The following is a 26,403-nucleotide window of genomic DNA, read 5'->3' as shown; positions in this document are numbered from 1 at the left end:
ACTGCAGTGGCATTGAAATTTGAATGCTTGCAGGTGATGTATGGCTAACAACTCAAGAGCTCTCAAGTTTGCAATATACTTAGATTTTAATCTTCATGAGCTCACACCTTCAGCTAATACAAAATAATCAATTCAGAATTATATCTCCATTACTGAGAATTTGTTTTCCTCAGCAGTTTTCAGAACCTTGGTAGCATTGTGATCTCAAGGAGCTGAGTGATTACCTTTGTGGACCTGAACACTTGCCAGCCATTAACATCATGAAAGCCAGACTTTTCACAAATGGTGTGTCAGTTCTCATGTGAGATTTTCTATTTGCTACCTTCTTACCATACTTCATTCAAAGAAAGTGTACTAAGCCGAGTGTAGTATTTAGGCATCTTTAGATAGAATGCTTGAATGCTAAGGCAGATGAAGTACAGTCAGACTGGTACAGTGGGAAATCCTGTGCTCTGCACATTGGTTTGTATTGTCTTTTGAGTTATGGAAGAGTAAACACACTTAATGCAAATTTTGGTATTCCTGTGATATTTTTTTTAATCGCATTTGAGATGTATGTAAATAAAGCCATTGAAGTTGCTGCTGATAGTTGTATTGGAATAAAAACATCCTGTTCAACTATGTTTTGATATATTAAGTTAGTGGAAGTAACAAGTTGCTTTCCTTTGCAGAGTGAGATTTTTAAAGTATTACTTAAACATGTGTTGAACTAAGGAATCCTTGCCAGCAATTAGTAAACATATATGACTTCAACCAGTTCAGGATAGAGACTTTACCAGATTTTTATTTGGATTTACAGAATATTCAGTTAAATATTTAAATGTTAAACTATTTAGCTGTGAACTGTATCTGTAAATAGCCTTTCATAAACAAAAAGTATTAGTGGAAGTACATTTTATATATATAAGATGTTTCTCAATTTTTCTGTTTATTGATTAAATACAGTGGTGATATTTCAGGAGGGAACAGAATTCGTGTAAATGCTTTATAATATTCAAGAGTTCCTCAGATTGATGAAAGCTGTTTGATGAAAACTGTTGCCTGTGTATGAGACCTTCCTGTGCTGTCCCTTTCAAGTGAACTCTGTTATTCCCACGCTCCATCCCAGACAAGCTGAATAAGGCACTGTTGTGGCTTGAGTAGCATTCATTCTGTTTCTGTGAGCTCCTTCCTCTTCCCCTTTCACCTATCCTTGTCCCTTGCTTATGAACCCTCAGAGGGGGCACCTCTTACAGTGTGGGGAATGCCGGCATTACATTCCTACTAAATGCTCAAATGTGCCAAATTAAGATGGCAAATCCGTAATTGTTAAAGGTACGTGCTCACAAGGACACTGTATAGTGTTACCTCAACCATGAAGGATCCTTCCTTCATCTTTTGTCAGCAAGACAGACAGTAACTTTCAGCTGGGCTTTTATAGGTGTTTAGTGCTTATGTAAGAAGGTCTGTGATTGCTCTTCAAGGATGAGAAACTCTAAACTTCCAAGTACAGACTTTACCAATTTAAGACAAACTGAGTTTCTAAAAAGAGTAGTTGAAAAGCATGAGGAAATGGCATCAATTTGTCTGTCTGTATGCTGCTTTACTAAAAATGTCATGTCATAATGCCCTGAAAAAGACATCACCTTGCAGTAGTGTGAACCTTAGACCTTACTGGTCCTTCCAAAGGTACCCTTTGCTCTGCTTCACCAGAGGCTTCCTGGTGTCAGCAAGGTAGTGCTTTGATTCAAGTGCAGAGGGATAGCTCATGTACATTGCAGTGTCACTGTGCAATGTGGTTAATGCTCTGTCTGCCTAATGATACATTCCTGATTGTGAAAAATGATACAGGGAAGACCTTGCCTAGACAAAAGTGTTCTTTTTGTTTGATGTGTTAATTCAATTACAATATTAACAATGTATTGCAAAAGGTGTATGCTGAAGTAGTAAAAGACAAAACTCATGTCTTTTGGATTGTGCATGCTGTTCCTTTTACCTTCTACAGACAGTGACCTTTATAACATGTATCCTTTTGTTGATTTAACTTTCAGCTGCTTCAGCTGCCTTGGGTGTTGGCCTTTGAAGTGGCTGTTATGTACCCTTGATTGAATTTGTCACATGGCAGTGCTGCAGCATGGAAAAATATCAGCTGGTAGAAAAATTCCAATGTTTCAAATGTAGAACAAAGAAAGTAATTGATTTGGCAGGGAGGTGGCTTGCCTTTTTCTGAAAAAAATTATTCACATTTTGATACTATTTACTTTTTGGTGGAATTTACAAATTAAATGGAAACTAAGTTAAACTAGGGAGCCATAGCAGCTGCCAAAACTTGGTGACAAACAACCTATTTTTTTCTGAAACAGGAACTTTTTGGAAAAGCTGATAAATTATAAAATAACTTTTTAGTGCAAAACTTCCTTAAGGTTCAGGCTTCATGTTATTGTGCTGGGAATATGATTGTGTATTTAGTGGTCTTGCATTAATTTCTTCTCTGTGAATCCCTTCAATATCTTTTAAGCCCATGTAAATTCTCAGAATAAAGAACAGTTCAACTGTAGAAATGTTTGCCAAAAGAAACTCTGAGCCTTCATTTTCAAACTTTCTGCTAATTTGAGTTAGTAATTTTCAGATTCAAGGATTTTGAATACAGTTATCCCCTGTTTATAATCTTGTTTCTGTTGGTGGTCTTCCATTATATTTCCCTTCCAGGAGGAATAGCTTGAGCCTGTTCAATAATTGTTTATGTAAAAGCTACTGCATGCCTTTGCTCAGGTTTGGTCTGTCCCTTTTCCTAAACCCGTGCAATCACACATTTTTCAATATTCAAATTCCCTTTTCCTGAAGTTAATCTAATACTTTACTAGAATTGCTATGCTTCAAGGAGCTGATTTGTTGACAATGTAGGGATTTCCACTTCTTGTTCTACTGGAATCAATGAATTGAAGACTGATTGAATGCATACATTTCTCTTGAACAGAGGGAAAAATTGTATTTAAAATAACGTCTTTTTTGAACCAACAATATGGAGTTCAGAGGAACATGTTTAGTTATAGCTGCTTATTGCTTTTGGAAAAAAAAACACCCCCCCCCCCCCCCAAAAAAAAAAACCCAAACCCATAAAGAAAGAACCACAAGAAAGAGCCAAAGACTTCAGAAATTCCTAGATAGAAGTAACCTGTTAATTGAGAGACAAGAGTTTTCTGTGTGTCAGAGATACCTGGCAAAATTAGAAAATCCACAAAGTTTAGGCAGGAGAACAGATTTCCCCCCATACCACCCATAGAGCATGTTGGGTTAAGGAGACTTACAAAGGCTTTTACTCTTCATTTCAGTTTGTGGATAATCAACACACAGTATTTTGCCTTGGTGGTCCTGTCCAGCTGCAGACTTTTACTGTCATAATTTAATAAAGAGAAATTTTACAGCTACAGAACCCAGCTATGCCTGAGTCACCAACAGAGCTGGAGACAGGAGGGCTTATGCTCCTGGAAGGTGATACTGAAGAGTAGTGGGATATGACTCTTGCATGAAATGCAAGATTGACTCTGCAATGTATGCAGAACTATTACTTGAAGAATTTGCCCTAAAGAGATGTCACTCTAATTAAATTATACATGAAATTACAAAGTGCTCATTTGTGCTGTAGCTTTATTTCCCGTTCTTCCTTATAGAAAAGCAATCAGTTGAACTCAGGTGGGAGACCTGAACCGCTGTTATTTCCTACTTTGTAATGCTGTTATGATGTATTCATGGATCAGAAGTGATACTGGTTTTGCTGCACAAATAATGCAGTCTTCAGTTGTCTGTCTGTTTCTTGAGGACTTTTCATTAAATGCTGATCCAAACATTGATTTCTGTGATAGTGCCCTGAGACAATAATGCTGTGTTTTGGGAATCCTATACATTGCAAGGCAAAACTTAGCTACCTTCAGTGCTAATCTGATTGGGATGACTCACAATTACTCACAGTGACTAATAGTTTAATAAAGTTAAGTAATTCTGACATGTTTCAGCAGATGATGTTGAAATATTCCTTTCTTTCAGTAGAAATTCATGCCCTTGTACTGTACCGCTTCCCTGCAGCACTTACTTATAAAAATACACAAAGGGCCTGCTGCTCTGATTTCTCATTTTGTTGCCACATTTAGAAGAAATATTAATACTTATTGAAGCTGAAGGAAATACTAAACCACCTTTATCATTATGAGCCATTTGGAACCCAGCAGAAGCCTAGGCTGTCCCACACTTTCCAAGGTACTGCTTCACAACTGGAAGCCTTTGTCTGCCCTCTCTAAGGCCGTGATGTAGCAGTTTCAAGATGAGGAGTTCCAGCACAACCCTGAGCAATATTTGAAAGCCAGAAGAGTGTCCAAAGCCCACAGTGGAAAGAGGCATGGCCATGTGTTTGTGAAGCCAGTAAATGATTGTGTAGCATACCCTGGGAGGCAGAGAGGGTGGGGAGGCAGAGCTGTGTATGGGACAGGGACTAAAGCAGGGAGTGTTGTGTGTGCCCTTTCCTGATCTGCTCTGAATGCAGCTGGAACACAGAGCTCTCCATTTCTGCCCAGGTAATCCCCTGGCTCCCAGCCACACTGGGGGCAGCAGGAGGTCAGATCCCATGCTGCAAGGGCTGCAGGGTCAGGTGTGCCCAGCCCTGCCAAACACTGAGCAGGGCAGGAGCTGTTAGAGATGAGAAGAGTAAATGGACTTGGCTGGCAGTAAAGCTGAAATGCCTCTGAATCAATTGGGCTCCCAAAGGGGCCAGCTGAGGGATTTCAGTACCTGAGCTGTGATGGGAGTGGATGAGTGTGCACTTCTTCCAGGCACAATAATACACTTTCCTTCTGGGGATAGCTGTCAGTGCCTAGAGAGAGCAAGGAAAAGCTCTTCTTTGCTCTTGATGATCCTGCTCAGCATGGGATTTCCAGGTCAGAGGCTCTTTGCAACCTCCCTTGTGCTCCCAGGAGAAGCCATTTACCCTTCCCATGGCTCAGTCCAGGGTTATTAGCAATATTTTATCTTCTGCTCTGGTACTGCCCTTAACAGAGCTTTTAAAGTTTTTATGACAGTGTGGAGTGTTCATGTAGTGAAAGAGAAGCAGAAGAAGAAAGGAAAACAACAGATCCAAACCTAATGCCAGGGAAGACAGGTGTAATTCTTCTCTCTTTTTAAGTGAGAAAGTCAAGCTTCCTCGCTCTCACATGCTCTTTCTTCAGTTTTCTTAGTATTCTCTGTGACTTCTGTCTTCAGTCAGTCATCCTTGCTGTAAGGTTTTTTTTTTTCTTTTTTAGAATTATAATTACGTAATTACATGTGCTGGAAGATTTGTTTGTCAGAGGAGTTCCTGAAGTTAATAGCCTCTATTTGATAAGACTGGGAGTTGCTGAACAGAGACTACTGAAGATAGACTTGTTTGTAATAGAAATCCTGTTTTATCAGCAACTGGTTTTAAGGAATCCTATGCCAAAATATGTATCTTGGCTTATCAAGTGTGCCATTTGATGTAACTTCACCAAATCTGTTTCATTTTTGCACTTTTTCTGAATGTACTGGTGGTTGTTAATCACTTGTAAAAGCCCTACATGTAGCAGAGCTTTCACTGATCCTTGTGTTGTGAATGACCTTGTGATGTGGAGAAACTGGAATCCCTCCCTCAGTGGAGTGATACACACTGTGCAGATGGTGCATATGTTAATACTTTTGTTAATGTATTGTTGTGTCTTTCTACATTCATTCCAAATTGTCATAAATATGGCACAACCCTTTTCAAAATATTCCAGTTCTGTTGAGTAACATATAAGCACAAAGTCTGAATTTTTTTTGCTTCGAGTCAAATTATTAATTTAATACATTAAAGAACATAGATGAGTTCTGTTGTAAATTTCCTTTATGTTTATAAGCAAGTCACTTGAGTTATACAAGGCATACTCTCAACTTACTTCTTATGATTTCAGATAATTACTGATTTCCTTTTTTTTTATACCCTTTGCAATAGTTTTCTGTACCAGTTCTCTATATAGATATACAAATCATGTTTCCAAAAAGTAACATTTTTATAAATAAAATTAACTTTAAAGAAATTGTGAAACTTTTGATCAGACTTTTTTCAGCTATTCTATTGAAGAGGATTACCTATACATATATAATATATGTAGTATTTACGTCATTTTAGTAATATAATACTTTGTAAGGTGGTGTTTTATATAAAGTGTTCTGTTCAGTACCTAAAATGAGACTACAAAAAAAGCTGCAGAGGGACTTTTTACAAGGATGTTAAGTGAAAGGACAAGGGAGAAGGGCTTGAAGCTTAATAGAGGGTTGGTTTAGATTTACCTTGAGCATGGTGAGGCACTGGAACAGGTTATCCAGAGAGGTTGCAGATGCTGCATCTCTGGAAGCGTTCAACGTTGTTTTAGATGAGGCTTGGAGCAACCTGGTCAAGTGGAACATGTCCCTACTCATGGCAGGGAGGTTGGGGCTGGATGCTTGAGAAGATCTGGAATGTCCTTTTCCACTGAAACCATTCCATGGTATGCACACATGCCTGCAATCTAATTTTTAAACTGCAGCTTTAAGCATGTATTGTTTATTGGTAATTGATATAAAAATATGTTCATTAAAAATACTGAAGTCACCATGGACACAAATGAATGCAAGATCATCTTTTCTCTATACTACCCTGTTTTTATTATCCTCAGGATGGATTTTGTTTTGTAGAAGGGATGAGAATTATCATAGGAAGATGTTTATGAACCAGGGCTAAACCAATATAGTAGATGTTTTTATTGTAGTAGTTTTAAACATTTATAAGAAGCAGTCAAAAAGGTTGAGTGAAAAGAGTGAAATCAGGGTGTGTTAGAAGAGAGGTGGTGACTGTTAAAAGCAAATAATCTGTAAGAAACTGAGGTGTTGACAAAACTCAGTACAAAGTGCTTTTTCTTACAGCTTCAGCTTTTGATGTCAAGTGATTACTTAAGAAACTCTCCTTTTACTTAAGAAAATATCTGCCTCTTAGGGTGGAAAGAGAAGCTTGAAATATGAGCCGAAATTCTGGCATGTGGATACTGAATGGAAAGGTCAAAGTATGGTGTCAAGAGCACTGTATTTTACATTTTGGAATTGTGTGACTGGCTGTGGAGGTGCTGAAAGCACGATGGTATCAGTAAAGAGCAAGATGGAGCCAGGGGCATGGGTGGGAATACAGTGGACGTGCTCATGAGTGCAGAAATACATCAGCACTGCAGCTACTGCAATTATAAATGGGAAGAAAATCTACTTGCATGATGCTGTTTTGACACCAGATTTATCTTACAGACTCTTGCACAGTGCTTCAGATGCATCTGTTGGCACCATGTGTTCTTCTTTTGGCTGGATGCATAACTACTACTACTTTGTGTCTGATGTGTTACCTCCTGTAAGCACAAAGCAGCCGTGCACTCTGGCCTGTGGGTCTTCTGTAGCACTTGGAAAAGATCACTTAAGCCATCTCCAACTTGAAAGCTTATCTAGTGTGTAACTGTTTGGATAAACTTATATCATTCAAGTGAATTATAGTGGAAAAAAAAGTAAATATACACAAACCACTTTTTAACAGTTTACAAAGAACATGACAAGAAATTATCTGAAGGAGAGAGATGATAGTACTAACTCTCAGCAGAGTAATCAGATGGATTTAATATGGTCAGTTTTAATGACTTTCCTTTAATTTTTTTTGCTTTGTTCCTGCCTAGCTAGGGTAGAGAAACTGCCTTAAATGCAGCAGTCATGAGATAAATCCTTTCTGAGTGGCAGCCCCTCGGTTGCTTCTGTGAGGAGTGATTATGTTGGTTAAACATTACTTGCCCATCTGTAAATACTGCTCTGAGCTACTGATGGCTTGGGTAGGGGAAGGTCTGTCTAGACATCTTAGTGTTCTTGCTTGCCTAAACTGCAAAAATCATTACTTATCTGTTGAAGATAAATGGGCAGAATAAAGACATACTTAGTATGCCTGAAACCCAGAGTCATAAAGTGCTAGAAATTTGTCAGATTGAAAATAAAGTTTTAAGAGTAGTCTGTGTTAAGGAAGCATCCGTTTTAGGAAGCACTTCTCAACCATTAAAGTATTCCCATGTAATTCACTTTTATTCACCTAAGAGAGTTTCTGATCAAAGGTGGAGCTGTTGTAGACCACAGCTTGGCAGGGAAAGGAGTGAACTAAGGTTGGAATATGAGGAGAATTTGGTACTAAGGGTAAAGGTGAACAACCTTTTTATGGATTATTGATTTACTTGATTTCTCAATCAGTTACTTTAAATATCTAGTCCAACAGTAAAATGCTATTACCAGATGTTTCATCAAAAACCCTCTAGGAGATTTTAAGTAGAAGTTATTACATAAGAGATTACATTTTTATTTAATGAATGGTGATTTGGGGGACTTGTGTAAATAATTGAACTTTTAATGGTCAGAAGACCCTTTACCATGGAAAAAATAGTATTTCTATCAAAGTAGCTCTATCAAAGGAGCTAAACAGAAAAATGGAAACAACTGTTTATCACTTTTCTTTCCCAGCAGGCAGGGATTCTTAAAAAAATAAATGGATATAATTAAAAAACAGAGCTAACTTACCTGATAATGATGAAAATATGCAATTATTGTCATTGAATAGAATCCATACAGTCATCTATCATAATAGTAGTTTTGAATGATCAGCATTGTAGTGCAAGGAAAAATTATCAAGTCTAACTCATTGTCTCTGAAAATTCCATGTAGCTGGATAATGAGTAGTGCAAACTACATTCCTGTCTGATGAAAAGTGTTCTGATTGCAAGACTAGAACACTTGATTTTCTAGCTGTTGCATGTCTGCATGCCTGAGTTTTGGCTTGCTCTCAGGTGATTTAATACTGAACTAGCTATTATGCAGGATTAAGTGGTAACTTAGGGCATATTTAAGATAGATACTGATTTTTGGCACACAACAGGAGAAGAACATTTCATTCCTATGTCTTGCACATGTTCAGGCTTTAACACCCAAGTACAAAGATTGCTGTATATGATGGGATTTCATATACGTTTAAAGCATATTTATCCTGGATACTTTTTGTCTGTAGATGTAATAAGAGTACTTTCTTTCTGGAGCTCTGTCTTTGCCTTCAGGGCCAAATTCAGAAGATGTCTAGCTCATGGAATAATTTGGTTATCAGCAAGTATAAGTGCAATCTGCCAAGAGGAGACAAGGCACATTTTTAACAGAGCAAATAAATTAGGATAAGCTTCTTACCCCATCTCATTTGAAATGAAAGTTTTATTGGAGTTGTCATTTTATTATGTGTCAAAGGATAATTTGGATAATAAGATGGTGCAGTGCTACTTTTCTCAAGCCATTTTTCAAACCTTTTCACACAATTTTAGCTGACGTTTTTTTACATGTGTTCCAATAAGCAATCCTTGCAATGTTTTGCTGGAGCTACAAAGTGAGCTGTGTAAAAGCACTGTAGTTGAAGCTGCAGCAGGGGAGGGGATGGGGACTAGATGATGTTAAGGTCCTTTATCGCTTTTACATGACTTTTCACATTTGAAGTTTTCGCATTTACTGTTTGCAGCTTTATGTACTGTTTTCTATGTCATTTTACAGCACTTAGGGTAATTTGTAAGATCATACAGAAATATGCAGCCACTTACTCTTATTCACCACTGTAGTTTATCTTGAGTAGTATTTTCGTCCCTGCCAAGGAAGAAAAGACCTGACAGCTTTTATTTGGTTGTCTTGCTATTACTGTGTAGTTAGCTCTGAGTGCCACCTATCTCGAGTCATGAACACAGCATAAAAGTGAATTAAAAGTACTCTTTGAAATTAAGGTGCTTTTAAAATCCATTAACAGCGTGAAATAAACCATTCCATAACTAGCTAACTCTGGACAAGTATTGTTGCTAGTTGAAAAATTATTACAATCCCTAGTACAAAGATTATCACGGTTCAGGAAAACATTCCTATTGTAAGAATACATGATTGTGGATTAAGATTAAAATTCAGTAAATTATTGAACTAACAAAACCACTCCTGCTTCTTTAGTTTATCTTGAAATGTGAATTATAGAATTGAATGTGAATAATATTTTCTTCACAAATGTTCATAATCTGTGCATTTGTTTTCAGTACACATTTTGGAACTTTGTACCAAAAAACTTGTTTGAGCAATTCAGAAGAATAGCTAACTTCTATTTTCTCATCATTTTCCTTGTTCAGGTAAGTGCACCCCATTTCACAGTAAGTACTATGCTCTTTCTAAAATAGGAAGAAATTGAAAAAAGTTTTAAAATTACCTGATTTTGATGACCATGGAGGTAAATGGTTGCAACTAGAAAGCCTTTAATCACTGATGATATGACAAAAGGGGTTTTATTTAATTTCCAGGTTGTCAATGTGAAATTAATCTGAAGAAAATTCGACAGCCGCACTAGCTGGACAGCAAGACCTATGTCTTGAAAAAATTGAAAAGAATGTCTGTAATTTTTATTCTGTAATAAACATCCAGATCAGTAAAACTGTTACTATAAATTCTGTTGATGACAGAGTTTTCTTTGTTCTGCAAAAATACTATATTTTATAACAAAATTATGTCTTGATCGCAGTTTTCCAACTGTACTGTGATCAAAGCTTGTCAGAACTGTTATAATAGGTATTGATATGATGCTTGCTTAGGGAGGTACATAAATGCTTACTTTTGAAATGAGTTCCATGAATATCTAGTGTGCTGCTTTATAGGTGTCTTAATTCTGAACCTGTCACAGTCACTTATTGTGTTAAATAAAAAAAATCTTACTAAGTGAAGAACTGTATTACTTAGCAGACCAGATTCTGTAGAAAAAAAGCAGTGCAGATTCTCAGCACAACTTAAATTTTGTCATTTGCACCCCCTCTGTGAATTCTGCCTCTTTGTTTATATTTGCAGAAGCTCAATATTTCAGAATTTACTCTTTGTGTGCATAAGAACAGCTCTATTGTATAACATGTAAAGCCAGTGCCATGCTAATTTCTAATGGTGCTCCATAATTTTGCTTCCAAAGCTGAAGTTTTGCAGTCTAATACTTCTCTAAAGTCTTGCTGACAAATATTTTTACATTAACATGTACATTTACATTAAGGCATTAACATCTGCTATTAATGTGATCTAACTACAGTATTGTATCTTCTTATAGAATCCAGTTTTCAAATTTTTACCAGTATAGTACACATTCTTAAACTTTTATTGAAGTACTGTTTTTTTCGATAAAAATTCCTTGATGTCTTTTAACATATGGAGGGAATTGCTTTAAAGATCTTAATTGAAAGATTGACTGCTAACATTCACAAAAATATAACCAGAAAATACTTGTTCTTTTTGTTGCAGTTAATTATTGATACACCTACTAGTCCAGTTACAAGTGGACTTCCACTTCTGTTTGTCATCACTGTCACAGCCATCAAACAGGTGAGTAATGGAGGGACCAAAGAGAGAGTTGGGTCAGTTTGCATTTGCTGTCCAAGCATTGCCCCCTCCCAGCCTCTTGCCCACCACAGCCTGCTGGTCTGCTCTGGGCGAAGGTTCAAGAGAAAGCCTTGATGCTGACACTCTTCAGTAGTAGCCAAAACACTGGGGTGTGAAAAAGACTGGATTAGCCCCAAGTACAAAGCACAGCAGCACAGGACTATTGTGAAGAAAGTTAACTCCACCCCAGATGGTCCCAAAACAGAGGATAATTTCAGTTGTCCTTTAATAGATAACTTACCGCCTTCACAGTCTTTATGCTACATGCAGACTTAATGATTCTTCAAAGAAGCTGTGGAGAGTTCTGTTTCTCTTTCTTTACAGTGGTAACTATGCATAATTGAGTATATTCTATACTTAAATTCAGCACTTCTTGTTGAGCAAAAGTTGTGATACATGCAAGTATGCAAGTTTAGTGTGACTTTCCCACTCTTAAGATTTTAAATGTTTCACTTTTAAGTGTTACTGTTAGTAGTGACCTACCAAAGCCTGGGTTGTGACAGGCTGTGCCTGGTACTGCAGTTCTGTGTATTTCCTTGATTTTTCTTCCCAACAACTTGTGTACATTTTGGGACCTTCTTGAGGAGCTGTACCAACCCCTGGAAGTATATTACATTAAAGTTATAAAGTCTCTATACATTCCCAGATTATTTTTGAGAGCATCCAAGGTAGTGGTACTTTTGTTCTGCATTGAATTTTCAAATGCACTCAAGAGAGTTAGATCTAAAAATGCTGTGGACTACAAGTGGTATTTTCCATCTCAACCACTGATGACTTTGTCAATCCCATCTTTGTCATATGGCAGGACCTTTTCAATAGAAAGTTGCAGATTCTCTATCCTTTAGTTTATCTGCTTGTATAAAACACAAATTCATAGGGTAATTGAGCCCTAAACATAGGGTACTCTGCAGAGTTTCTCAAAACAAAATTGTTCACAACTGTTTATTGTACATAGGGTTAAAAGGTTTGACTTCAATGTAAGACAGTCATCAAATATGACAACCTTTTGTCATGTCATGTCTATCATCTTACAGGATGAAGTCCCATTCTTCCAAAATATATTGCCTACACTACCACCTTCTTGACAACTGCTTTTATGGGTACTGTGCACTTACTTCAGTCAAGAGAGCATGAGCAAGAGATAATCACTTAAATACCAGAAACTGTTGTACACTTTTAAAACCCTTATTCATGCAGATGTCTTTCTTGAAATACATGGGTTTGTTTGACTAATTGTAACCATGAATGCTCCTTTTCATACATATCCAGCACAGCTCTGGTACTGACATGGATCACAATTTCATTTGTTCTAGTGAGAATATTTTTCCCTTACAATGATCAAGGATAATTCTTAAAATTTTTCTTACAAGCTAGAGCTATTCTGTGTCTTTATAGCCAAATGTGCATCACTGTATCATTCCATTTCACTCTTTTCTAGGGTTATGAAGATTGGCTGAGACATAAAGCTGACAATGCAATAAATCATTGCCCTGTTCATTTCATTCAGCACGGAAAACTGGTTAGAAAGCAAAGCCAAAAATTAAGAGTAAGTAACTATGACTTAACAGGTTTTGTGAGTCAGATTTTACTTCATCCTTCTTGTACACTTCACACATAAAACAAGTTATGCAGATATGTACTATGATGATGCAGCATTTATTGCATTTAATGATTAGATCTACTGCATACTAATTTTTAGTTTTATGTTTCTGAATAAAAGATTTTTATAAAATTATAAAATTAATTAATATTTTTATAAAATTATAAAATTAAATTCCTAATGAGATTAGCTAAATCTCATTTATGAACATCATTCTAAAATTTTGTATTTAGATGCTACTATTGCTGGTTTTTTATCTGGCTATTTTGCTTAACTGGCATTAACTAACCCCTTCCATAAATGTTACTTTTATTTTCCATTTTTAACTTGGAATTTCTGTCATGATTTATCTTTTCTCTCTTTTCTGTCTATGATTGCAGAATCATAGGATGCTTTGGGTTGGTAGGGACCTTAAAGATTGCCTAGTTCCAATCCCTGTGCCATGGGCAGAGACACCTTGCACTAGACGAGGTTGTTCAGAGCTTTATTTGACCTGGCCTTAACACTCTTTGGGATGGGCTATAATTACTATTATGCACATTAATAATTTATTTCAGTCAGATTGTGACAGTCAGTGCTGTGTATAGGGATATATGCATATGTGCAGACAAAACGCATTCTAAATATTTTCCTCAAAACCCATCAAATCACAATCTCTCCATTGACCTTGTCAATGCTGCTACATTCCCCTTTTGACATGTTTTCAGAAATTAATTTTTGCTGCTTGTTTTTTTGGGTTTTTTTAACATTATTTTCTTAACATTATTTTCTTTAGAGTTCAGAAAATTTGATAGATATTTGTTTGGAATTTTTTTTTAATATATTTGTTTGGATGTCTTTTTCTGCTCTGCTGTGTTTGGGCATAAGTGTATCAGCAGTGTTCACAGCCTTTCTGCTGTGACCTGCCATTTGAGTGTGATAGCTTCTGCCTGGGACTTCCTAGTAATAAAAGAAAATTAGGACATCACATGCTTGAGAATTTCAGGTGTGTTAACTAACCAGTTAAATATACCAAACAAAAATAGTCAAGTACCATGCAACTAGATTTTGAATTTTAGTGGTTAATATGTTACCCATATTTTCTTAATTTCTCCCCTGTTTATTACCTTTCATAGGGTGTATATTGAGTGACTGAATGACAGGAGAGACAGACCTTGAAAACATTTGCATAGAAAGGGATGCCTGTGTCTATTTGTAAATGGGTGAAATTCTCAGATCTATGTTACATGAGAAAACAGACTCAGTTGTAAAAAGTAGGCCCCTCTGCACCTAAAGCCTGAGGACACTTCATCATAAAGAAGGAAAAACCTATTGCTAAAAAAGGAAGTTTTTTTCACACAATCAGAGAATGGGTGAGGTTGGCATTGACAGTGGCTCTACTTCATTTCACTGGAGGTTTTCTGGTCCAGCCCCCAGCTCCAGCAGGGCCACCAAGAGCTGTTTGCTCAGGATCCTCTCTAAACAGGTTTCAAGTCTCTCCAAGGATGGAGACCCCACTGCCTCCCTTGGGCAGCTGTTCCAGTGCTCAGCCACCAGCGTGGTGAGAACGAGGTGGACCCTCCCACCTTCCAGGCTGTGCCCACTGCCTCAGGTCCTGTCACTTTCCACCAGAAAGGACCTGTCCCTGTCCCCTTTGCATCCTTAGCTGACATACTGGCAAATACTGGAACAGCTTTTAAATTGTATTAAGATGCTATGTACTAGTACTTTTATTTGGTTTGAGGAAAATGAGAATTTCATACCTGATTGTTGCAGATATGCTTAGAGTTTGTGTTCTCCTGCGCCATGTGTAAAATCTGCAATTTTTCATTGCTATTGGTTAAGAAAAAAAAAGCCTTTTTCATATCTACAATTAGATAAATCTCATTTTTTATAATAATGCTAAAATTTTATTTTTAGATGTTACTATTGCTGATTTTTATCAGACTGTTTTGCTTAACTGGAATTAAGTGACTCTTGCGAACTGGAAGGATAGTGGAATTTAGCTTTATAAGGATATAACAAGCAATAATTAAGCTGGTTCTTATTATAATAAATTACAACACAAAAGTATATTGAACAGATGTTGACCTACATGAAAAATTGCAAAAATTATGTATTTCTGATGGGATTTTTATTAAAACCCTGATATTCTTAGAACATGGAATGTGTCTTTGCTACTTGTTTAATCTCCAGAAATGTAGAAAAACTAATTTTTCTTGAATGATTTGCATGGATATTTTGAATTTGTAATTGGTTGGCTGTTCTGTTGCAACATTCTAATGTGCTGTAAAATGTTGCCTAGGTTTCCATGAATAAAAATTATTTTGCTCACCTTTAAACATGGATAAAAATAGGATGGACCTCTAGTCAAAAATTCTGCTAAAAAAATGTATCCTGTTTTCAGCAGCAGATTAAATTGCTGGCTTTTTCTGACACTTATTCATCTGTGTCTAAGAGTAGTTCATCTATCTCCTGCTTATTTTGAAACAGTTTTGTTGCATTTAGTCTTAAAACAAATATAATATCTTCCATCTCTCAAATAATGTTGCAAAATTTAATAAGACAGTACTAGCAGGATGGTTATCCTGAGAGGAAAGCCAGAAACAGTAGATCTCAGTAATTCTACAAGGTATAATTCAGTTTTCCAGAGATATCTCTGTAGTTCTTTACTCTTGTGGTAAAATGATGGTGTAAATAAAAACTGCTGAATTTTCAAAATATTTATGTTAATCTAGGAAATCTGAAATTGGGGCTGCTACATACATGCATTTTATTTTCTTGTGTTTTTTCCTTAGGTTGGAGATATTGTAATGGTAAAAGAAAATGAAACATTCCCGTGTGATTTAATATTCCTGTCGAGTAGTAGAGGAGATGGAACGTGTTTTGTTACAACAACTGGTTTGGATGGTGAATCCAGTCAGAAAGTAATTAAATATTCTACATTTTCTTTCTAAGGCAAAGTTTGCTTTTAATTTTTGACACAGACCACAATATGATTTCATGCTTATATGTGTAAGCAGGTACACTGATTTGTGTAATTTATGTTTCTACCATCTGACTTCATTTTTCTTAAAGTAATATTATTTTATGAAAAGTTTTAAGACATTAATTTGTGATTTTGTTTGTGTCCAGTTTAGGCATGCAGATTACAGTGGTAATACGCTAATGTTTTGTACTTATATGCTTTCATAGTGACCTGATGTATGAATACACTGCAAGGTACTTCCACATTTCTGTATAATCATTAAAAAAAAAAGGCTGGAAAAGACCATGTAAGGAGATGCCAAAATAGGAGCATTTAGAGGTGCTTTGTTTTTGAATTATGAGCTCTTACATAAGTTAGTAGATTTCATGCTGAGCTGCAGTGTATGTACAGATTAATGTCTTGTGTATCAGTTCTTTTTTTATTTTATTTACATGTTTTTATTGATTCCAGACTTACTATGCTGTTCAAGACACAAAGGCATTTCACAATGAACAGGAAATCGATGCACTACATGCTACCATTGAATGTGAACAACCTCAGCCTGACCTTTATAAGTAAGACAATAATTCTTACCTGTTTCATTTAAGGTACCTGAGCAATAAATCATAAAAAATCATAATGAAAGGATACTGGCTGCATCTCTCTGGTTAGAGTGAGCCCCAGAGTGAGCTTGAAGTCAGGTAGGTCTTCCATTCATACTCCTTTTGTGGAGGTAACTCCCTAGGTGTGCTCTGGGGTAGTGATTTCCAAAGGGGAATGGCACAAAGCAGTTCACTGAGGAATGCAGTGAAAATTTTAGAACTTCAGTTTCTTTTTCTTTTAATACAAAAATAAGGAAGAAGTTAAGATTTACTAATACTTAGTATAGGTCTTGATATTGGCACCCATACCCTCTCGGTGTGTCACACACAATTTTGAGGTTCTCCAGAGGAACAGGGTGTTCCACTATATGGAGAAGTTGCCTGTGGCACTCGCTCCTTTACTTTCAGCATATTGTGAAGTGTTGTCATTTATGTGTACCCAGTTAAATGGATTTACAGATTATATTACCTAGTTTTAACTAAAATTACACTCACGAAATGCTGAAGTGGCTTAAAAAGACTCTTGCAAAGATATTGCAGATTGAAGATAATAGTAACAGTCTAGCACAAATGCACAGTAAGTAAATGACAAGCACTTCTGGTTCTGGTACAGAACTTCATCAGTCACATTACAAAGTAAAGCCACTGTCAATCTAATCAGATCTGAAAGGATGTCAGCCACAAAAAATTTAAATTGTCAAGACTATTTGAAATACAGATTTTCATCTGCTGTTATTAACCATGAGCCTCATACCACAGGCTTTGAAGTACTGGCTAATGACAGCATGAAGCCATCACAATTAGGAAAACACTTTAATGCAGAACATGAAGAAAAATATCTACAGTTGCATAAAGTCATACAACACTCAGTATTTTACAAAAAGAACTGTACACAATTCCATTAAGCCTAATGAGAAATTGAGAAGCCCCTTTTGAAGTTTCTTAATAGTAATACAAGAAGTCCTGTGCCATTGGGAAAGCAATTATTTTTTCTACCACAGTAAAAAATGGCTGAAATAATACAAAGAAAACAATATGATGTAAAGCTGAAATGCACTCTTTGGCAGCAAATACTGTTGGAAGATGCAGAAAAAACATTGCTTATTTCTGAGGTGTGAAGGCATCTCTTTTCTGTGATCTTGGTGATTAAGAAGCTGGTTTAGAAATCTGCTTGAGAGCAGGTTCTTCAGAGTATCAAGTCCATCACTTGCTTGATCCTTTTTTAAAATAATTTGCTCTCAAAGTGAATGACTGCAAGTTGAAACTCATGCTATTATAGATGGTGAAATTCTTTGGGATAGCTGTTGACACAAAATACTGAAAATGTTTATTGGTAGTCAGCTTGTATCTGCTGATTCTAACTTGCAGTTTTACCTCCCAACAAAACACAGTGGTGAATCTTCTTTTCCAAAGGCATGTGGTTATTTTGTATCATGATGCATAATAACCAACTGTACATTACTGTCCTCAGATGTGGCCCTACCATGTTGTATGTTCTCTCAGCAGACAGGTTACCACTCCTGTGAGCCTCAGAGGTTCCATTTTGGGGTAACAGGCTCACTAGCTCCCCACAGTTTCCTCTACGATTGAGAACCCTAATGTCCAGCTTAGTCCCCTTTGCATTAGGTTATCCACTTGGACAGTGGTATTGCAAATACAGTGTACTGATTATGGCTGGAATGAAGTCAGTTCCCTCTGTTAGCAGCCACAGTAGTGTAGTGTTGTTGCTCTGAGACTAAAACAGCATTAATTGCACACCATGGTTTTAGCTATTATTGTCAAATTTTTACAGTGTCGAACTTTTTGTTCCTCATTTTGCCCCTCCAGAAAATAGGGGGTGGGCAAGAGGCTGGGGATGGACAGAGCCAGGATAGCTGACTTCAGCTGACCAGAGGGTCTGTGCCATGACCAGAGGGTCTGTGCCATGTAGTGTCATGCTCAGCAATAGAACCAGGGCCAGGGGGCAGTGTCCCAGAGCAGCTGTTGCTTGGAGACTGGCTGGACATTGGCAGGCTCATGGGAGGTGGAGAGTAGTTGCCTTTGTGTCACTTGTTTTTTTCCCTTCACTTATTAAACTGTCAAGATCTTACTTTTGCTCTTCCAGTTCTTTTCCCTGTCCTGCTGGGGAGGGAAGGAGCTAGAGGCTGATGGGTGCTTAGCTGCTATCCAGGGTCAAGCCACCACATACAGATAAAATGTACTGACAAATACTATGAGGAAGAATTACTTACTGGCTCTAGGCTTTGGTTTGCTTTGGTTTTAATTTAGCTGTAGGCTTTAGCTGTTGTAAAATGTAGTAATTGCACTGACTTATCTCAGGTAGTTTAGGGAATAAGACTTTTTATTTCTTTTTCATGGGTCTAGTAAGTAAGTCTTCTAGTTAGAAGATTTATCCCTATTTTTTACACCTCTTTGTTTGCAAAATTTATGTCAAGTTACCATTCTATGTATTTTTGTATTTGCTTGTTTTAAGTGTATATCTATATGTATCTCTTATGTTGTTGTTCATGTTCTGGATAATTGAAGCCTGTTCAGTTGGAAAGTGTTCTCTGTGATACATCCTTTCTAGAAAATATTTCTTAAATAATCTATTAGCAGTACTGTTAAACTACTTGTATATTTCCCTTTCAGATTTGTTGGTCGAATAAATGTTTACCATGATAGGAATGAGCCTATTGCAAGGTGGGGAAATCCAGAGTTTCTACACATTTAAATATTTCACAGTTCAATAAGTATCAATAATGAGAATTACCTTTGGTTCACCAACATTGTGCTGCTATATTTTAATGATAAAATATTTTTCTCTTAGAAAATTCCAGACTGCTGTTTCATAAATAATTGATATTTTGTCTTCTAATCATATTTCTCTTTAGTATTTTAATGTCTTTATTCAACTTCAATTTTATCTGAAATGTATTTAGTTTGTAAATGATGTTGATAGGATTTTGACAGCACTTGTACAACAATGCCCCATTAGTGTGAGATCTTGGTAGTGCAGTAAACAATATAAATAGTATCACTTGTGTTTTTCATTTTTCTTAAATTTTGAAGGGTTTGACCATGTCAAATATTTTTTTACTGTAATTTTACTGAGTGTGTTTGTACTTCTGTGTAAAATGTCCATGATGCTGTGTGTTCAAGGGAGACAACATCCAACTTGCTGTACCTAATTTTATTCTGGTTCTGGTCACAAAGAGGCAAAGCAATAGGAGAGAAAAGCTGCTTGCTGGGGTGATATCCTAGATCCCAGCATGTGGGGAGTTAAGCAGTGCTGTGCTGACTAAGTGCCCTCCTATCCTCCGTGTGTCTTTAGATATGTTATTTTCTGTCACGGTCTGCTATGGAAACTGTCTGTTGATCTGGGTCATTCATGTAACATTGTTCCCCTAGTTTCTTGAAAGTAGTTTCAGGTTTTACATCAGCATTGTGGCCCTGTTTGTTTGGAGTTTCTTGATTTTTGGGGGAGTTTCATACCACAAGTGCACTTCAAATAACATTGGAAAATGCCGAATGTACTTCTTGGTTTGTTTTTTTTTATTGCTGTATAGATAGAATAATACTTCTGCATGCAGTCTGCCTGTAAAGTAGTCCTTGGCTTTGAACTCATATGATGATTAGTGTACATATCATGTTCCAAAATGTTATTTAAACTTCATTGCAGTCCTTACATTAATTCCTGTACTCTTCAATAAATTATTTTACCTATATTTATTGGCATTTTGAAAAATGTTTACAGCAAGTATCAAAAATATCTTGTATGCTATTTAAAGTAAAATGGAGGATTGTATTGTCCTTAAGAAGTTCTAACATACAGGACACTATCGTTTATATAAGCTTAAAAAAAATAGAATTAATATTTTTAAAAATAAGTACTGTGCAATTAGGATGGTGAGTCTTTATTTGGGTACCTACATATATGGGGTTTAGGTGCATTGGTTTAAGACTTGAATTGTGAAATTGTGATCTTAATTTTAGGCATATATTTATTTATTTTTATGTTGCACTTAAAAATTTTAAATATGCATTGTAATTTGTTAAAATAAAAGGTTTTTAGTAAAACAAATTTCCTGTTTTATGTAACTTCCACTAAGGCATGATGATTTTCTAGAAATGTTTAAATTTTCTAATACTTACCTTTTGCAGGCCATTAGGATCTGAAAATCTGCTTCTTAGAGGAGCCACTTTAAAGAACACAGAAAAAATCTTTGGTAAATATTTCTGTTGACTACTGTAATGGACCCTGAAGTAATAAGCAAACACCAAACAAGGTTACAAGCTTACAGTTACTACTGAGCTTATGATTTCTATTGCATCACTTGTTTTACAACTTTCTAATGGTGTTTAATATTGTTACATAGAAATACTTTAGCAATTGGAAACTGTGACTGGAATGGGATGTAAATGCTGCTTAAAATTTCTAAGTACCAAGATAATGAAGCCATTCCTAATTTTGGGTTGTCATCCAAATCTGTGATTTCTTTCTTCAGACTAAAGAATGAAAAAAATGGCAGAGTATAATAATCTAATGAGTTGTGCTCTTTTGAAGTTACTGCACTGTGCAATCTTTAGTAAACCAAGTTGTCTAATTTCAGGTGTTGCTATCTACACTGGCATGGAAACCAAGATGGCATTAAATTACCAATCAAAGTCACAGAAGCGTTCTGCTGTAGAGAAGTAAAATATGTAATACTTATTTTGGGGTTTGAAAGCTGCATGTTTAAATGGTGCAAATCAGATTTTTTTTCACTGAAAGTGTATATTGCATTGATTTAAATGAAAAAAAAGAGGTAGAGAGATTTCAAATTTGCTTATTTTTAACTATTTTTTAACTTATAATGCAAGTCTTATAACACCATATAAATGAGGTTCTCAATGCCAAATTATTCTTGTTAGATGTTGAAAAAATAAAGCCATTTTGATCTAATGCTTAGGTCTTTAATGTATGATGTTTTGTTGTTCTATAACTTTTTGTTGTTCACTTTTCTTTCACTCTTTAGAGTACACGTACTGACAGTTTTCCAAGGTTATATTTTTTATTATTCTAGCATTCAATGCTTTTTGTTGCAATTAAGTCTTGAATTCAGTAAAAATAACTTTTTTAATGCACTTCTCAACAGTGCTTGTCTGTGACATGTTTTCCATGGTTTAGCTAAAATTAACAAGTGCCATACAGACAAACATGGTGGGAAAGTATGACAATGCTATCCTTGAGGAGTGAGCTGACATTGATTGCTTACTATTTTCTATTCCTACTCTATCTGAAATCATCAGCTCTGAGTAAGGTATCCAGCCTTGAGAAAAATAAGATATCATTGGTTGAGGCAAGATGTACTGACCAGCTGACAGCCTTTCTCTTACACAGTGACTGAGCAATGGTGTTGTGTCTCTTTCTATTGGTATTGGTGTATAACCCATGGCTTTTAGTTCATGCCCATCATTGATGAAAATATAATCTTAAATGCAAAGTGTTCTTGCTCTTTTTTTAGATCTGCCTAGAGTTAAAACATTAAAGCTGTGTAGCAAAATGTTCTTTTTTAGGTTTTTTTTATTTCTATAAAAGTACTTATGTGAGTGATCTTATAATGATTCAGCGAAGTGGCATGAAAAGGTCTGCAGATTCAAGGCCAGTTGTTCTGTTATGATTCTATCTATGCTGTTGTTTTGGGTAATATACTAGTTTTGGTAATTTGTCACACACATTTTGGAAACAACTATAAGAACGGAAAAATAGAAATTAAAAATAGGTAATACTGTGGTTGTAAATTTTAATGCAGTAATATTGTTCCTCTTTGGAAAGGTACTTTGGAAGAGTTATTTAACATCTTAGCATTGTTAGACTTGCAGCAAATATTAGAAGGATGTGTAACACACTGAGTATAACATTTTCTAATAAACTCTGTCGTTTATATGCTAATGGGGTTCTTATTTTGCCCTTTTTTTTTAGATCAATGAATGTATTTCTTGTTGTATACCTCGGTATTCTCGTCAGTAAAGCAGTAATAAATACTGTTCTGAAGTATGCCTGGCAGAGTGACCCATTTCGTGATCAGCCATGGTACAATCAGAAAACAGAGCCTGAAAAGAAAAGAAATTTGGTATGGAAATAAATGACAATACCAAGAAAGTTTCCCAAAATCCTTAATCAATAGAGATTCTACTGAAAAGTATATACAGCCTGCTAACTTACCAGTCATGCTTTTTTGCTGACAGTGGTGATAGTGTACTTGTAGAAAGCTTGTATGTTAAATTTTTTCCCTTAAGTTGTATGTGTGAATTTAACTGATGAGAAAATCTCTAATTTAATATAAAAAGCTTCATGAAACTGTTGTGGAACTGCCTGTTATTTATATAAATTACTAAAGAATTGACCTCTCACTGAGAAATACAGGGACTAGAAGGAATCCCACAGCTATTGGCAGTTCTGTAAGAGACATGGTCAAAATAATCCACTGTGGGAATCTCCATAAAAATGCTCCTCATAAGTTTAGTTTCATATTATTGTGTTATGAGCACTCAAGGCATCAGAGAGCTTCAGTCACCAGTGCCAAGTGTTCTTACAGGAACAAGGACATTGTCCTAAATGGCTGCCCAGAGGATCCCAAGCAGTGAGGTGAACCTTGCCCTACAGAAAGCACAATATTTATTTCACTAAATCCTCCCAGTCAGACTAGGGGAAAATTTGCTTCCTTACCCTAAATACATGAGGGGCATATGCTAGGCAGGCTTTCTGGAGTTCTTGTTAGCACCAGTAGCAATGTCTCAGCTTGCTTAGCAGGTTGACTGTAGTTCCACCAAGTCTCTACCACTGAAAAATTGAGCCAGGTTATGTGCATACATTCTGCTTGTGTTGAGAGAGGGAAAGGAAACCCTTTATTTATTTATGAAATGCTGCCTGAAAGTTATGTAATTTGATAATCCTTGAAGGAGTTGCTATGGAACTATGCTATTTTTTTGTAATTTTTTAATGTACATGTTAATGTTCCCCAAAAAGTCTTCACCATGCTCATTAGTTGCTCTAGAACTTTACAATAATGCTATGTTATGGCATTCTACACCTGTATATCTGTAAAGAAAAATGCAAATTTCAAAGAAAAAGCTCTATTGCATGCCAGTTGTGATGTTATAAATCATGAAGGTTTGCATCCTGTGCTGAAGTGCGAGCTATTAAAGACATTGCTTATTGTTCAAAAGTTATTTGAAAAAACTGATTTGTAAATACGTGTAGTAATCTTGCAGTGTTTAATGGTACATGAAAAATCAATATTTCCATCTTGTTTCTTTGTCAGTTTCTTCAAGCTTTTACAGATTTCCTTGCATTCATGGTTCTTTTCAACTACATTATTCCTGTCTCCATGTATGTCACTGTGGAAATGCAGAAATTTCTTGGTTCTTATTTCCTTGCATGGGATGAGGAAATGTTTGATGAGGGTACAGGTGAAGGACCACTGGTGAACACTTCTGACCTCAATGAAGAGTTGGGACAGGTAAATTTCATTGAATTATACTTGTTTTTTCAACTGTTTCTACTGTAATTTTTTATTTTAAAATTGCTACTTCAAGGTTTTTTAGTTTTGTTTTGAGTTTTTTTGGAGCTACATGTGTATTTTCTTTAGTGCTGATTAATTTTAAAAATAAAATCTGAGATATTTTTGTTTTCAGAATCAAAAATTGTGATTTCTCATCCTGTCAGTGAAATTCAATCAGTATTACTATAGTATTAAGGAATAAACACTTCTTGTCCATTGATTATAGAAGGAAATTATATAAAGATCTAGCTTCCTTAGATTAAAAGTTAGATGCAAAAAAAAAAAAAAAATCCCTTTTTGTCTGACTAGACTGATACTGCATCTCCAGACACAAGTTTCATCCATTAAAACATTCAATGGGCAGCCTCATTTTTGAAAGGAAATCCTGCTCTGTCTTAAGAAAATCATCACCTTGAGACAGATACAGATAAATTTTGTTTGAGAAAATATTTAAGATCTCAGTTAAAAATACTTTCATAAGTTTTTCAAATAAATAAATAAGATGTTGTATTTCTTTCTAGTCAAGCAGGTAATAAAGGTTTTAAGGATACATATCTACCTGGATTAAGGGTGGTACCAGGTATTTCATTATTATGGCAGACAATTGACATTGCCTCCAATGAGATCCTCAAAGAGGATCTGCTGAATTACAGCCTGGATGAGCAGACAGTGAAGCAGATTGAGCAGGGTGTGAACAGCCAGGCTCAGAGGGGTGCACAGTGGGAGGCCAGCATCTAGCAGTTTACGCTGGGGTCAGTATGGCTCCCATCCTGATCATGAATGATTTGGGTGACTGGGGGCCATCCAGATGGAAAGCAGCTTTGCAGGAAAGGACCGGCGTGTCCTGGTGGAAATCAAGTTCAGCATGAGCCAGCAGTGTGTCTCTATGGCAGAGAGGGCCAGGGTATCATGAGCTGCATTAGGCAAAGTGTTGCCAGCAGGTCAGGGGAGGCAATAATCCCCTCTCCAGGGCTCACCTGGAGTGCCATGTCCAGCTCTGGGCTCTCCAGTACTGACACGTGAGCTTACTGGAGGGAGCCTAGTGAAGGGCCACAAAGACAGACAAGGGACTGGACTTTCCATGGCTCATGCAAAGACAGGTAGAGAGAGCTGGGACTGTCCAGCCTGGAGGAAAGGAGGTTCAGGGAAGATCTTACCAATCTATACAAATACCTGAACAGAAGGGTGCTAAGAGGATAGAGCCAGGATTTTCTCAGTGGTGACCAGAGGCAGTGGGCCCAACCTGAAACTGGAGGATCTGTCTGAACATGAGGAAACACTGTGACAAAGCAACACACTGAATGACTTGATTGATAGCAATTTGTAAATTTAATGACGAAACTGAATGTAGGGGTTGAGATGAAAAAAATCCATATAAATCCTATCCACTCAGAAAAAAGTTTAATTGCGGGAAATTTGTCTACAGATAAAAAGCCATTGTAAAATTTGGCATTTGTATTTTCAGATTAGTGCATATTATAAAAATCTCAGTGGAAAGTGTGCATAATTAATGATGTTTTTGAAGACTGAGCAAAAATTTATTTGGTTTTTGGTTTGCTCGGTGCACTGCATAAATGGTGAAGTTTGATAAACAATCTGATGAATTCTAAATAATAGCCTTATTTTCAGTGTTTAGTTCCTTACCTTACTTCATTTTTTAGTTTATCAAATATGACATGCAGTAGGTATGCAATACCTACATCCAGGATCCAAAATTGAGCCAATCTAGTTCTTCTAGTTGATAGTTCAGATTTTGGTTTTAGTTTTAATATTGCTAGACTTAAGCACTGGGGCTCATTGTAAAAGATAAAGTTAATAAAAAATTAAATATTGAGACAAAATGAGTGTTTCCAGGGCAATTACAGTGCCCAGGTGTATAACAGTATGTGTCCACAATCCTGATTTAAACTAACATAATTGTAGTGGGGAATTCTGATACTACCCTAGAGACTGTTCTGCCAGTAACTGATCCACATCCAGGCATGTGCATTAAATAATAATCCCTGGGAAATGAAATTTGTATGCATTTTGTTTCTATAAATACCTGTCTTGCAGCAAGAAAGACATTAAAAACTAAAAAGGACCTAGAGAGAAGAGTGGAAGTAGGTTAAGAACATCATTTACATCCGTTATGAGGCAAAAGATAGCATTGTTTGATACTCTTAGAGGAGAAAATCTTTCAGGGCCTATATTTCTATGAAGATAACTGCCAAAAGAAATTGTTGTCTTCCTTTTCTG

General features: G+C 36.2%; 1 protein-coding gene across 4 annotated transcripts in view; it reads left to right on the top strand.

The window, feature by feature from the left end:
- The window catches only part of ATP11A (ATPase phospholipid transporting 11A), a 116,733-nt gene that overhangs the window by 57,037 nt on the left and 33,293 nt on the right, over nucleotides 1–26,403 (top strand). For all 4 annotated transcript variants that reach the window (XM_054271513.1, XM_054271512.1, XM_054271515.1 and 1 more), the window contains exons 3-12: nucleotides 10,119–10,208; nucleotides 11,353–11,433; nucleotides 12,929–13,036; nucleotides 15,868–15,996; nucleotides 16,509–16,612; nucleotides 19,271–19,321; nucleotides 20,783–20,847; nucleotides 21,232–21,313; nucleotides 22,584–22,734; nucleotides 23,926–24,123. In XM_054271513.1, coding sequence (XP_054127488.1) covers nucleotides 10,119–10,208; nucleotides 11,353–11,433; nucleotides 12,929–13,036; nucleotides 15,868–15,996; nucleotides 16,509–16,612; nucleotides 19,271–19,321; nucleotides 20,783–20,847; nucleotides 21,232–21,313; nucleotides 22,584–22,734; nucleotides 23,926–24,123 — 1,059 coding nt within the window. The remainder of the gene's footprint in view (nucleotides 1–10,118; nucleotides 10,209–11,352; nucleotides 11,434–12,928; nucleotides 13,037–15,867; nucleotides 15,997–16,508; nucleotides 16,613–19,270; nucleotides 19,322–20,782; nucleotides 20,848–21,231; nucleotides 21,314–22,583; nucleotides 22,735–23,925; nucleotides 24,124–26,403) is intronic.

Source organism: Melozone crissalis, unplaced genomic scaffold, assembly GCF_028551555.1.
Source record: "Melozone crissalis strain CALT ecotype California unplaced genomic scaffold, PUWL_Pcris_2 ptg000013l_1, whole genome shotgun sequence".
Classification (NCBI taxonomy): domain Eukaryota; kingdom Metazoa; phylum Chordata; class Aves; order Passeriformes; family Passerellidae; genus Melozone; species Melozone crissalis.
The sequence above is the reverse complement of the archived record's forward strand: the minus strand, read 5'-3'. Positions and strand labels throughout refer to the sequence as shown.